Source organism: Portunus trituberculatus, chromosome 48 (genome assembly GCF_017591435.1).
Source record: "Portunus trituberculatus isolate SZX2019 chromosome 48, ASM1759143v1, whole genome shotgun sequence".
NCBI lineage: Eukaryota > Metazoa > Arthropoda > Malacostraca > Decapoda > Portunidae > Portunus > Portunus trituberculatus.
Genome location: NC_059302.1, coordinates 4,534,454 through 4,547,418, shown reverse-complemented (window position 1 = coordinate 4,547,418; position 12,965 = coordinate 4,534,454). Strand labels below are relative to the sequence as shown.

Here is a 12,965-nt window from a genome sequence, read left to right as displayed (position 1 = left end):
ATATTTCTTTAGTCATAGGGTGGTAGACTTCTGGAATGCATTGCCAGAGACGGTTGTAAATAGCACTAGTTTGACAATGTTTAAAACAGATTAGATAAGCACTTAAATTTATTAGATTTATAATTATGTATAGCGCTGCATGATAGTTTTATAAGAAATTTACTATAGTTAAACAAGACATGATCCCCATGTATGGGGATTACAGATTGTAGAGGAATTCGATGCAGGACTTAGCCCTGTTAATGGGCCAAATATTTAGAATTAGTATATAATGTATTGTGTACTTGTAAGTGTATCTTTAAGTACTGATGACGAGGTCGCTGTGCGACTGATACAGGATAACCTAGATGGGCCCTGGTGGCCCTTTGTTATCCTATTATTTATGTTATGTTATGTTATGGGTGGAGGAGCTGCGAAGGGGAAAGCCGGGAACCGAGTAGAGCGGGCGGGACGTGTACATTAAGAGTGCCCTAATTTATTGTTTACACTGTTATCTTTTCTTTTCTTTTTTTTTTTTTTTACCATTCAGTTCGCAAATCATTTTCAATGTTCGCTTGTCACTCAATCTTTACCATCCAGTATATTATCTTTATTCGCCAATCTTTTCTTCACCTAGTCTCCTGTACCCCATCCCACCACTATGGTAATGCATTTTATTAACCCTTTTTCTTCATTCTTCACTGTCCGGAGCTCAATAACTCGTGTACAGTACAATACCTATTCTCTATCGGGCGTCGGCTGTCACCGCCGCGCTCTCGATCAGTGGCAGTGCCGTAGCACTGACGCACAGCTGATTGTGACGTCACTACCATGAGAAAAAAAGTGTAGTACTTCGTTGGCCATATCATACATCCATCTACTTAATTTACTGAGCAGAAATACCACATAAAACACGAGACCTCATGTCCTGGAGGATGGGGGTGATGAGGAACGGTACTGTTGCGGTGAAGGTTTTCCTCGCCACCCCTGAGGAACGTCAGTGTTTTGAGCCACAGTAACTCTTCTTTCCCCTCCCTGCGCACCATGATAAGATAAACTTGTAAGAAGTTTGTGGTGCTTTTGTAACGTCCTCTTGTGCATTCAGTAATGTGGAATTGTGTGATATCCGTAAGATTCACTGCGTGTGTGGGAGATGACATGATGTGATTGATATTCATGCAGGATGTGGGTTTTTTTTTTTCCGATTCTACATGTGTGCTCGTTTATCGCCAAGTAGCCACTTTTGTCATACCAAGTTCTTAAAGAAAACACTTTACCGTCTTCTGGAAGGGTTGGCTAGGTGTTTCTTCTCTGCTAACTAGTGAAGTGATTATGGTTAGTTTGTGTTTTATTCCTTTTGATAAGCTACTCCACCAGTTTGTCATGCCAGAGCGATTAAATGACAGGAAGTAGAAGAGTGAATCTCATCAACTTAGATTGTTTATTCCCTGAAAATTCCTTACCTATCTTGTTATCCTCCAAAACATCTCTCAAGAACCACTGACGTTGACCTGGTTGGGCTTCTCAGAGAAAATCCCAGCACATCACCCCTAATGAGAATTGCTTAGGAATGTACAAGCAGCATAACAATAAGAAAAAGGGGGGTCGGGGCTTGAAATTGTGCTATAAGCCTAGAAAAAAATTGTTTTGTAGTTAGAAAAGGACACTCCCTTTATATCTCTTTGAAACATCCACTCCCTCATTGAGTACTAGGGAAAGGAAAACCAAAGAAATAGGTAGCATGGCAAAGATAAATTAGGAAGATTAGAAAGAGTACTACATAGAAAATTAGAGAAAAAATCATTCAATTGCATTTTCAAGAAATTCATGTCAGTTGTGTATAGATTCCATTCAACAAACCTATTTAATTTTATGCCCCTCTCACCTTGGACACCTGGTAAATATCTAGGAAAAATCCTTTCTCCCTATCATGACCAATGCCTTCCCCAAGAATAGGAAGCTTAGTGACCTTGAGGGAAAATGGGGTTTTTGGGTGGGAAAAGCCCAAATAGACCATTTTTAGCAATTTTAAAGAATATAAGAAAAAATGCCCTCAAATTGCCTGAAAAGCCAAAAAAAAATTTTTTTTTGCAAAATATTTGCTGAAGATTTGCTCAAGACTAGCCGGAGGGGATGCACCCCCCACCTGGACCCCCTGGTTACTAACCAAACCGTAACAAAAACCTAACCTAACCTAATTTTAACCTATATGCAAAATGTAGCGAAGCATTGGCAACAGTGCTCACTAATGGCAGCAAGGCTCACCACAGTTGCTTATTCCTGACAGGCTAACATGGTGCTGCTGTGCTGCACCCTTTCAAGGAAATCACAAAAATGTCTGATATCTGATATTACTCACAATTTGGGAAGCTAAATCAACTCCTAATGCACACACAGTTGAACATGTCTCTTCCATTTCTGGTGTAGCAGTGATAGAACTAAAAAAAAAATCTGAATCACAGTCAGAGCACTGGGCGTCAATGATGAAAGCAGCTCAAGAGGAAGAAATCCAATACTATAAGTATGTACCTCGCAGCATGACAAGCTCTTATTGGACATCCTATATTTGAAGGTCCATGATTGGTTTTGCCGTGGCCATGATACATCATTTTAAAAACTACCGGCATGGTGGGCTCTCATTTGACGTCCTATAGTCAAAGGCTTGTGATTGGTTTTGCCATGATACATCATTTAAATAACTTCAAACATGTGGATTCTCATTAGACATGTGTGACGTATGATTTATAGACACCATCAATCCCACAGGAATCACAATGCCCTACTAATGTAAACAGCCACAAGAAGAAGAGTAGGAAGACTAGAATACCACTCGCAAGACTCTATTTCTGACGTGATTCTGAGTTTTTCAAAGCATCAATATAATCCAGTAAATGGCTTGCACCAGAAAAATAGTTTACAAATGTTAACACAGTGTGTGGTAATTTTATGTGCTGCTGAGAAGGACCGATTCTAGACATTAACCTGATGTACCTTATAGAGCATTGGGAATTTATGTGATACTAGGATAAACTTGCCATAAAAGACCTTTAGTGGAGATCAGACTCCTGACAAGGAGAACAAAGTACAGAGCAATGTGTGTCAAGACCATAATGATCAGATCCCAAGTTAGTTTTAGGGTGTTTGTACCTCTGGCTACTGCATAAAGACAGTTGCACTGTGAAGAGTAGGAAATGTAGGAATATGTATTGTATATCGTACAACTTCTATGTTTGCTGTTTTTGTACATGGAAGATGAAGTGACATGAGTGGCAGTTGCTGACTGAGATGAATGGGGACCACAATGGAGGAAATAGCTGGAGACTCAGCTCAAGGTTTAAAATCTCCCAGTTCTTCATCCAGTGCTGCAGATGGCATCCCTAGGAGACTCCTTGGTAAGTGTTGTGAAAATGCCGTTATCAGTTTTATTTTGTTAAATTAGGTAATTCATGAGTTTATGTATTTATTCATTTGCTGCTTTGGGACACCTGTATTATTGTCAACGTGATGTATAGATTATCATATATATTTACTTATTTGTTTATGTATTTATACATTTACTTATTTATTTCATATGTACTGATTTATTAAGTTATCTGAAATTATATTGGAAAATTGTAACATCTCTATTTCATACTTTGTTTCTGATATTAATTCTAATAATGGGATGATTGTCAGTAGTAGTTTCTTTAGTTTTTTTTTTTTTTAACAATGTAGTTAGGTTCTTTTTTATTTTTTTGTAAAGTGGATGCATCTAACATTTTTATCAATGAAAATTTTATACCTTGTATACTTAATTACTTAAAGGTAGCTAAATGGGTAATCAGATGAAATTTCAACTTGGTCTTAATGTGTGTGTGTGTGTGTGTGTGTGTGTGTGTTTCACTGTTTGATCTGCTGCAGTCTCTGACGAGACAGCCAGACGTTACCCTACGGAACGAGCTCAGAGCTCATTATTTCCGATCTTGGGATAGGCCTGAGACCAGGCACACACCACACACTGGGGCAACAAGGTCACAACTCCTCGATTTACATCCCGTACCCACTCACTGCTAGGTGAACAGGAGCTACACGTGAAAGGAGACACACCCAAATATCTCCACCCGGCCGGGGAATCGAACCCCGGTCCTCTGGTTTGTGAAGCCAGCGCTCTATCCACTGAGCTACCGGGTGTGTGTGTGTGTGTGTGTGTGTGTGTGTGTGTGTGTGTGTGTGTGTGTGTGTGTGTGTGTGTGTGTGTGTGTGTGTGTGTGTATTTACCTAGTAGTATTGTACAGGGTTCGAGCGGGGCTCATAGTGTCCTGTCTCCATGTCTCCATTTATCAAATTATTCAGTGTATTCCACTTCACTGTTCTGTGTGGAAAAATGTATTTTCCAATATCCTTCACACACTACCTCATCCTGATCTTCTTTACATGTCCTCTTCTGTCACCAGCACCAGGTCTTCCTTGTCTATCTTTCCAATGCCATTGACTATCTTGTACCTTGTTATTAGGTCCCCTCGTTCTTTTCCATCTTGTAAGATTGGTAGTCACATTTCCTTCAGTCGTTCTTCATATGTTAGGTCCTTTAGTTCTGGCACAATCTTTGTAGCAATCTTCTGTATCCTTTCTAATCTTCTTATATCCTTTTTAGCACTTGGAGACCACACCACTGCTGCATATTCCAGCCTTGGATGTATCATGCTTGTGATGATTTTTTTTTCATCATATCTTTGTCCATGTAATGTAATGCCACTCTTATGTTAGTCAACATTTTATATGATATACCAAATATCTTGCTTATGTGTTTTTTGGGGCTCAGATTTTCCTGTATAATCACTCCCATATCTTTTTCCTCTTTGGTCTTCATTATTTGTTTCTCTCCCATCAAATAGTTCCATACCGGTCTTCTTTTGCTCTTTCCTAGTTCCATTATGTGACATTTCTTGGCATTAAACTCTAATAGACAGTCCCCCCTGGTTTTTATAACTCTTAGCAGCTTTGCATCATCAGCGAATAAATTAATATAACTGTTTACCCCAATGTGAATGTTGTTTACATAAATCTGAAACATAATGAGGGCTAACACCAATTTTTGTGGCACTCTGCTTGCTACTTTACCCCAAGATGAGTATGTATCTCTGATCACAGTTCTCATCTCCCTATCCTTTAAATAATCTCTTGTCCATTCTAGCAAAGTTCCTCACAGTCTTCCTATGTTCTCTAGTTTCCAAAGTAGTCTTTCATGAGGGACTTTATCAAAAGCTTTTTTTTTTTATATCTAGATATACCGTGTCCACCCATCCATTTCTGTTTTCCAGTCCTGCAATAACTCAAGTAAAAGCTTAGGAAGTTTGGTACACATGACCTTCCTGTCCTAAATCCAAATTGTCTGTTCGATATGACTTGCTCCTCTTCTAGAAATTTAACCCATTTTTCTTTGATAATTATTTCACACAATGTCCCCAAAACACTTGTAAGTGACACTGGTCTGTAGTTTAGTGGTTCAGTTGCCTTTCCTCCTTTCAATATCGGTATTACGTTGGCTCTCTTCCATTCTAGTGGAACTTTCCCTTCATTTATTGAACTTTTAATTATTTCCCAAATTGGATCCAGTAGTTGCTCTCTACATTCTTTTAACACCTAGCCTGATACACCATCTGGCCCTATTACTTTTCTGACATCCAACTTGTCCAATAATCTTCCAATATCCTTCTTGTGCACTGCGATTTCCTGTAATCCTTGGCAGTGTTATGTCTTATTAGGTTCTGTGAAATCTTCTGCAGTGAACACCATTTTGAAGGTCTCATTCATTATTTCACACATTTTCTTATCTGTTTGGTGTGTATTCCCTCCTTTGGTTATTTTTTTAATTGTTTCCTTGTTCTTTGTTTTGCCATTTATAGACTTGTAGAAAAATTTGGGTTCGTCTTTGCTTTTATTCACCACATCTTTCTCAGAGTTTCTTTCTTCCTCGCTCCTTACTCTAATACAGTGGAGACTCAATACTCAAATGTCTAAATACTCGAATGCAGAAGTTCAATTTAATACTTGAAACAATTCCTTATAGTCGAACGTCCACACCCATGGTTATAAACAAAGGCTCCCTGGCATCCCCGTTCTCCCTCCACCAGTCGTGACTTGTGGTGCCGAAGTCATCAGAATAACATTCTCCTGCATTCTGTCTGTAGTTTTTCATTTACGAACTTACATTAACACCAAGGGCTTATTAGTGGTGAAAATATTTGGTAATAAAACGGCCGCACATTTGGTTGTATACAAAGCTTTGTCATCTCCCTTCTCACAGCCGCCACTATACCCTTCTAATACTGTATTACTGGTAATACCGGTGTACCGATGCTTGTGTACATCCATAGTCCTGCCGCAGTCTTGAGAAAAACAACATTTTTCTGCGTTCTATCGGTAGTTTTTCATTTAGAAAATTACAATGGCACCAAAGAGGCTTATTAGCGGTAAAAATAAGGAATCTGGTGAGAATGCAAGTGTTAGTGAGCCACAGCCCTCCACTAGTGGATTTACAGGAATCACACCAGGAGAAACTTTACAAAGATGTTTTCATGGATGGTGACTCATCCTCTGGCAACCTCCCTTCTCCTCCCCACTCTTCTCCCCTCCTCTTCTAAGTTATCCATCACCTAGCCTTCACTTACAATATGTACAAATCTAAATTGTAAAAAAATGCATTGAAATTTTTATAAACGAGCTTTTGCTAAGATCGGAACGAATTACCTGATTTATAGGTATCAATAGTCAAACTTTTTAATACTCAGACAGCCATTTGGAACGAATTAAGTTTGAGTATTGAGTTGCCACTGTATATTGATTTCTCGCATCCCTATATTGCGTCTATTGAATATTGTTGTCATTTCTCTGTTTTATGAGTTTCTTCCAAGCTTTATCTTTTGCCTTTTTAGCTTCTATGCATCTAGCATTGTACCAAGAGTGTATTTTTTTCTTAACTCTATAAAAAGATACATATTTTTTAGTCGTTCATTATATTTCTGTAAGAACATTTCATATTTCCTTTGTATTGTCTTTCTGTACTTAATGTTTCTCCACTCAATATCAACAGAAGAGATCCTTAATTTTTCAAAATCCGCTCTTGCATAATTTAATCTCTCTCCTTTGTAGTCATCTCTGTAACTTATCCCATCCTCCTCCTGTATTTGTATCTCTAATGTCACATGATCACTTCTTCCCATTAGAATAAGGTATTGTGTGATTGGTGGTGGCTCTGGTTTCTTTGTGAATACTAGGTCAAGCAACGATGGTTCTTCTTCCCCCCTGTACCTTGTTGACTCCTCTACCCATTGATCCATTGTATTAACCATAGTCAACTGTAACATTTCCTCGCACCACTGTCCAGCATTATCTATTATTTCCATCTCTTTCCAGTTTACTTTTTTACAGTTAAAGTCTCCAGCTAAAAAAGTATTCCATCTCTTCTTATCATGTTATCTAGGCACTTAATCCCCTCTCTTTGCATATCTTTATGTTCTTCAGTTTCCCATGTATTTGTATTAGGTGACGCTTATGTAACTATGATTTTTTTCTTCTTCAATTCCTCTGTTTTGAGTGTTACTCCAATTACTTCCACTTTGTCCTCACCATATTGCACATCCTCCACACATATATTATCACAAACCATTATTAGCACTCCTCCTCCCCCTTTATCCTTCCTGTCTCTCCTCCAGCTATTATATCCCTCCTCTTTAGAATTAACATGGATCTCTTTTCTTAGTTTTGTTTCAACGAAGCACATTACATTCTGCTTTTTCTCTTTCAAATAATCTTTAACCTCTAACATGCTGGATAACAACCCAGTGATATTTGTATAAGTCACTCTTAATTTCTTGCCTCCTCCACAGTCTCCTCTTTTTTCCATTAAGTTTCATATATAGGACCCTCCAGTAAGAATTCTTTTTCACGTTCTCTGTCCTTTTCTGTTTTTTTTCCTTAGCTTTATTTCTTTGCACTTTCTCCTTTTCCCTCTCCTCTAGGTTCATATTTTTTTTTATATCCAGATACCTTTGTGTTCAGTATCATCGGCCAGTTTCCCTTTCCTAGCCATAATTTTCTTTATTGCCACTTGGGATCTCATTCTCACTTTCATTGGTCTCCTACCCTCTTCACTGTATCTTCCTAGCCTGATCACTTCCTCCACCTCCTGGTCTAGTTCTTGCATGCTGTCTTTAATTTGTTTGATAATAGTTTTGGCCAATTCCCTCTCTTCACGTTCTCTCGAGAACTTGTTTGGATTTTTTTTTTTCTTTCATCCCAAAAATCATGAAGCTTTTTCTCTTGTCCACCATATCTCACACAAGATCCTCTTTCTCTTTAATTACTTGTATTACAGCGACTTTAGTGTTTTCCTGGATTTGTCTCTTCACTACCTCTGAAAATTTAACTTTCTCCTCTTTCGGTTCATGCTTCCATGCAATTAATAGTTGCCTCAGCTTGTTTTCACCCAATCCACCATGCACCCTGTCCACAATCCCATCCTGTACCTTTACCCATAAGCTCCTAAAGGAGTTTTCGTAGTTTTGACATGTGGCTTTTAGTACATCATTTTGTTTCTTTATTTCTTATATCTCCTCCTTTAATCCCTGATTGATTGCACTGACCTTCTCACATTCTACTAATCTCAATTTCAGCTCTATGTTTTCCATTGTCAGTTTGTCATGCTTGTCTATTAGACTTGACATCACTTCCTTCATGTTCCTTAACTCCTTTTCTACGTTGACCAACCTCCTCATACTACCTTTTTCTTCTCCAAATCCAGAAAAATCCTTGTCCATAATATCCTCAGTCAGTCTCCTTAATTCAAAAGGTGTTTCAATATACTGCTTGTTTCCATACGATGGCGTATGTTTTGATTCTGTCATATGCCTGGCAGCACTACTCAGATCCATCTCTCTCGCCTTTTTTTTTCCGTCTATGCGATCCAAAACTTACTTAATGTGGAGACAGGAAAACCTATGGCTCCCTCCCCCCCTCTGTACATACATCTAGGTCAGGCTCCAGCTCCTGTTGTATCTTTTCCCTGCAAGTTGCTCAGAGACGTCTTGCCGGTACGGTGTCTGTGCTGTGTATTTACCTAATTGTTTACCTAATTGTAACATACGGGAAAAGAGCTATGCTCGTGTTGTCCCGTCTCCATATCTATTAATGTCCAGCTTTTTCTTAAAATCATGAATATTCCTTGCGTTGACCACTTCCACGTCTAAACTATTCCATGCTTCCACCCTTCTATGAGGGAAGCTATATTTTTTCACATCTCTCCTATAAGTGGCCATTTTAGTTTTTCCCATGCCCTCTCGACATTCTTCCATTCCACATACACAGATCTTCCCTATCCATTTTTTCCATGCCAATCATCACTCTGTATATTGCTATCAGGTCTCCCTTTCTCTTCTGTTTTCCAGGGTTGGAAGTTGCATTCTTTTCAGTCTGTCTTCATAAGTCAAATCTCTTAAGTCAGGCACCATTTTCGTTGCAGCCCTCTGTACTTTCTCTAGTTTCCTTATGTGTTTCTTTAAGTTCGAGCCCACTGTATTGTTGCATATTCAAGCCTCGGTCTTATCATTGCAGTAATTATTTTCTTCATCATTTCTTCATCTAGATATACGAACGCCACTCTTATGTTCCTCAATAAGTTCAATACTTCTCCAATTATTTTGTTTATATGTCTCTCTGGCGATAGGTCATTGGTAATTGTCACCCCAAGGTCTTTTTCTTCATGACTGGTTTTATGTCTTCATTTCCTATCTTGTACATACTCCTGATTCTTCTTTCACTCTTGCCAAACTCTATTTTCTTGCATTTTGTCGTGTTGAACTCCATTTGCCATGTACAGCTCCATTTCCATATTCTGTCCAAGTCTTCCTGGAGTAGTTCGCAATCTTTGTCACATCTCACTTTTCTTAACAATTTTGCATCGTCTGCAAATAGGCTCACATAACTGGACACCCCATCCACCATGTCATTTATGTAGACTGCGAACATTACTGGTGCCAACACTGATCCCTGTGGAACTCCACTCTCCACCAATCCCCATTCTGATGGTCTGTCCTTAATTATTGTTCTCATTTCTCTTCCTACCAAAAGTCTTCCATCCATTTTAGTAAACTGCCATGCACTCCTCCTACCATTTCAAGTTTCCAGATCAGTCTCTGGTGTGGTACCTTATCAAAGGCCTTTTTTAAATCCAGATATATTCCATCAGCCCAACCATCTCTTTCCTGTATTACATCTATCACCCTCGAATAGTAACATATCAGGTTTGTCGTGCATGAACGCCCTTTCCTAAAACCAAATTGACACTCACAAAGTATGTCATTTTTCTCCAAGAAGTCTGTCCATCTAGTCTTCACCACCCTCTCACACATCTTAGCTACCACACTTGTAAGTGACACTGGTCTATAGTTCAATGGGTCTCTCTTGTTACCTGATTTATAGATTGGGACAATGTTAGCTCTTTTCCAGTCTTGGGGCACTACGCCTTCCCTTAATGAGGCATCAATTACTTCACAAACTTTTTCTGCCAATTGCTCCCTGCATTCTCTTAAAATCCATCCTGATACCCCATCAGGTCCCACAGCTTTTCTCACTTCTAAACTCCCCATCATGTTCTTGATCTCCTCCACCGTTACTTGAAACTCCTTCATAATCCCTTTCTGTTCCATTACCAGTGGTTTGTCAAAAGCAGTCTCCTTTGTGAATACCTTCCGAAAGCATCCATTCATAGCCTCTGCCATTTCCCTGGGATCTTCACTGTATACTCCATTTACTTCTAAACTTTCAATACTTTCTCTATTTTTGATGTTGTTGTTCACATGTCTGTAAAAAAGCCTTGGTTGGTCTTTACATTTATCAATTATATCCTTTTCTTGTTTCTTTCTTTCTTCTCTTCTAATCAACACATATTCATTTCTTGCTCTTTTGTAACTTTCCCACTGCTTAATCCGTCTTTTCCTTCTCCACCTCTTCCATGCATCCTCTTTTCTTGTTCTAGCCTTTTCACATCTATCGTTAAACCAGTCCTGCTTTCCAACTTCTCTATGTTGTCTTATTGGTACAAATTTTTCTCACCTTCTTTGTATATTTTTATAAATTCCTTCCACTTTTCATTTGCTCCTTAGCACTCTTGAATTTCATCCAATTTGTCTCTTGAAAGAATTTCTTTAGGTTTCCAAAATCTGTCTTGGCATAATTCCATCTTCCCACTTTATATTCTTCATTTCTTCTAGATTTCTCTTCGTCTATCACCTTGAACTCCAAAACTGCATGATCACTCTTTGCTAAAGGGCACTCCACCCTCATCTCCTCAATGACCATTGGCTCTGTACTAAAGACCAAGTCCAGTCTTGACGATGCTCCCTCTCCTCCAAACCTAGTATCTTCTTTGACCCACTGAGTTAACACATTTTCCATTGCCAGTGTCAATAGTGTATTTCCCATGTTGTCTCTGATCCTTCCATTGACCAGTCCTCCCAACACACCTCTTTACAATTAAAATCTCCCATCATTATAGTTCGTTCACAGCCACCCAACATTTCTTCCAGACATGTTCCTGTATCACTTATCATTTCTTCATATTCCTGTACTGACCATGCATTTGTCTTAGGTGGTACGTACACCACTATGTAGTGCCTCTTTTTCCTTCATTAGTTTCTGCTCTGATCTTTAGCACTTCTGCCTTTCCCATACCTTTTTCACTTGATCCACCTTTATATCTTTTTTAACCAGCAACATCACTCCTCCTCCCATCTTACCTACTCTATTTCTTTTCCAAACGTTATATTTCCCTTCTCCAACCTTCATCAGGTCTTCTCCTCTCTCAGTTTTGTTTCAGTAAGACCCACAATATCTGGGTTCTTGTCCCTCAAGTAATCGTTGAGTTCTAAAATCCCGATATCACTCCATTTATGTTGGAATACATTACATTTCGCTCATATGTAAGTTTCTTTAGTCCTTTCTTGCTGTACTTTTCTGGGTTATGAACCACTTCCTCAGTCTCATATCCAAGATTCTCCAGAAAAACTCTTTCTTCTCTTCTTCTGTCCTCTCTTCATTTTTTTCAAAGCCTCCTTTCTCAACTCATTTAACATTTCTCTTTCCTTTTCACCGAGATCTCTTCTCAACCAAATCTTCCTTGTTGTTTCCTGCTGGGCTAGCCTCCATGACTTCTCCACCAATTCATCTACATCCTTTTGTGACTTAAGTTTGATTCTTATTGGCCTCATACCTTCTCTTGTGAACTTTCCAATTCTATGGAAGTCCTCTATTTCTTGTACTAGGTCTTTTCCTCCTCTTGCACCACATTAATGATATTATTTATCACCTTTTTATGTTTTTCTCTCTCCATTTTACTCGGTGTCTTATCCTCCTCCACACCAAATATCACCACACATCTCTTTTGTCTACAGTTTCCCTCACCAATGTCTCATTTGACTTAATAACCTTCACCACTTTCTCAGCTATCTTCTCTTCTATGATCTGTTGATCTATAATTTCAGCAAGGCCCAAAGTTTTCTCCCTGACTCTTTGATTTCCTTTTCCAGACTTGCAACTTTGTAATTTACCTCCTTTCTTTCCACTTCCTGACTTTTTTCCATTCAGCCTGCTTCTCCATCACTTTTCCTAGAGATTCTCCACATTTTTCGCAATTCACTTTAATTAGCTTAACTTCCTCTTTCAGTGCTGCATTTTCCTTCTTCATATCGGCACAGTCTCTTTTACATTGTCATAACTCGTTTCCAGGCCCTCATACTTTTCAAACAGTTTTTCAATTTTACCTTCTAACTCCAGAATTTTCTTCACATAAGTGCTCTTCTCCATTATTCCTTGAAACCCTGTGAAGTCTGATTCCTCTTTCGAGTTCACGGCCGCCATGTTGCGCAGACGTAAACAAACCAGCTGATGGCTCAAACGCAGGCTACAGTTTATATTTACCTTCACTGGACATTATTTTGCTAATCAACAGT

General features: G+C 38.8%; 1 protein-coding gene across 5 annotated transcripts in view; it reads left to right on the top strand.

Moving 5' to 3' along the window:
- The first annotated feature begins 745 nt into the window (after positions 1 to 745).
- LOC123498478 (CDK2-associated and cullin domain-containing protein 1-like) overlaps positions 746 to 12,965 on the top strand; it is a 43,227-nt gene continuing 31,007 nt past the window's right edge. For 2 of the 5 annotated variants that reach the window (XM_045245592.1, XM_045245593.1), the window contains exons 1-2: positions 831 to 1,039; positions 3,232 to 3,371. In XM_045245592.1, the coding sequence (XP_045101527.1) occupies positions 3,269 to 3,371 (103 nt within the window). In that variant the 5' untranslated portion in view covers positions 831 to 1,039; positions 3,232 to 3,268. Of the gene's footprint in view, positions 1,040 to 1,080; positions 1,315 to 2,400; positions 2,501 to 3,231; positions 3,372 to 12,965 lie in introns of those variants that run through there. The other 3 variants (XM_045245591.1, XM_045245589.1, XM_045245590.1) reach the window with 3 other exon arrangements.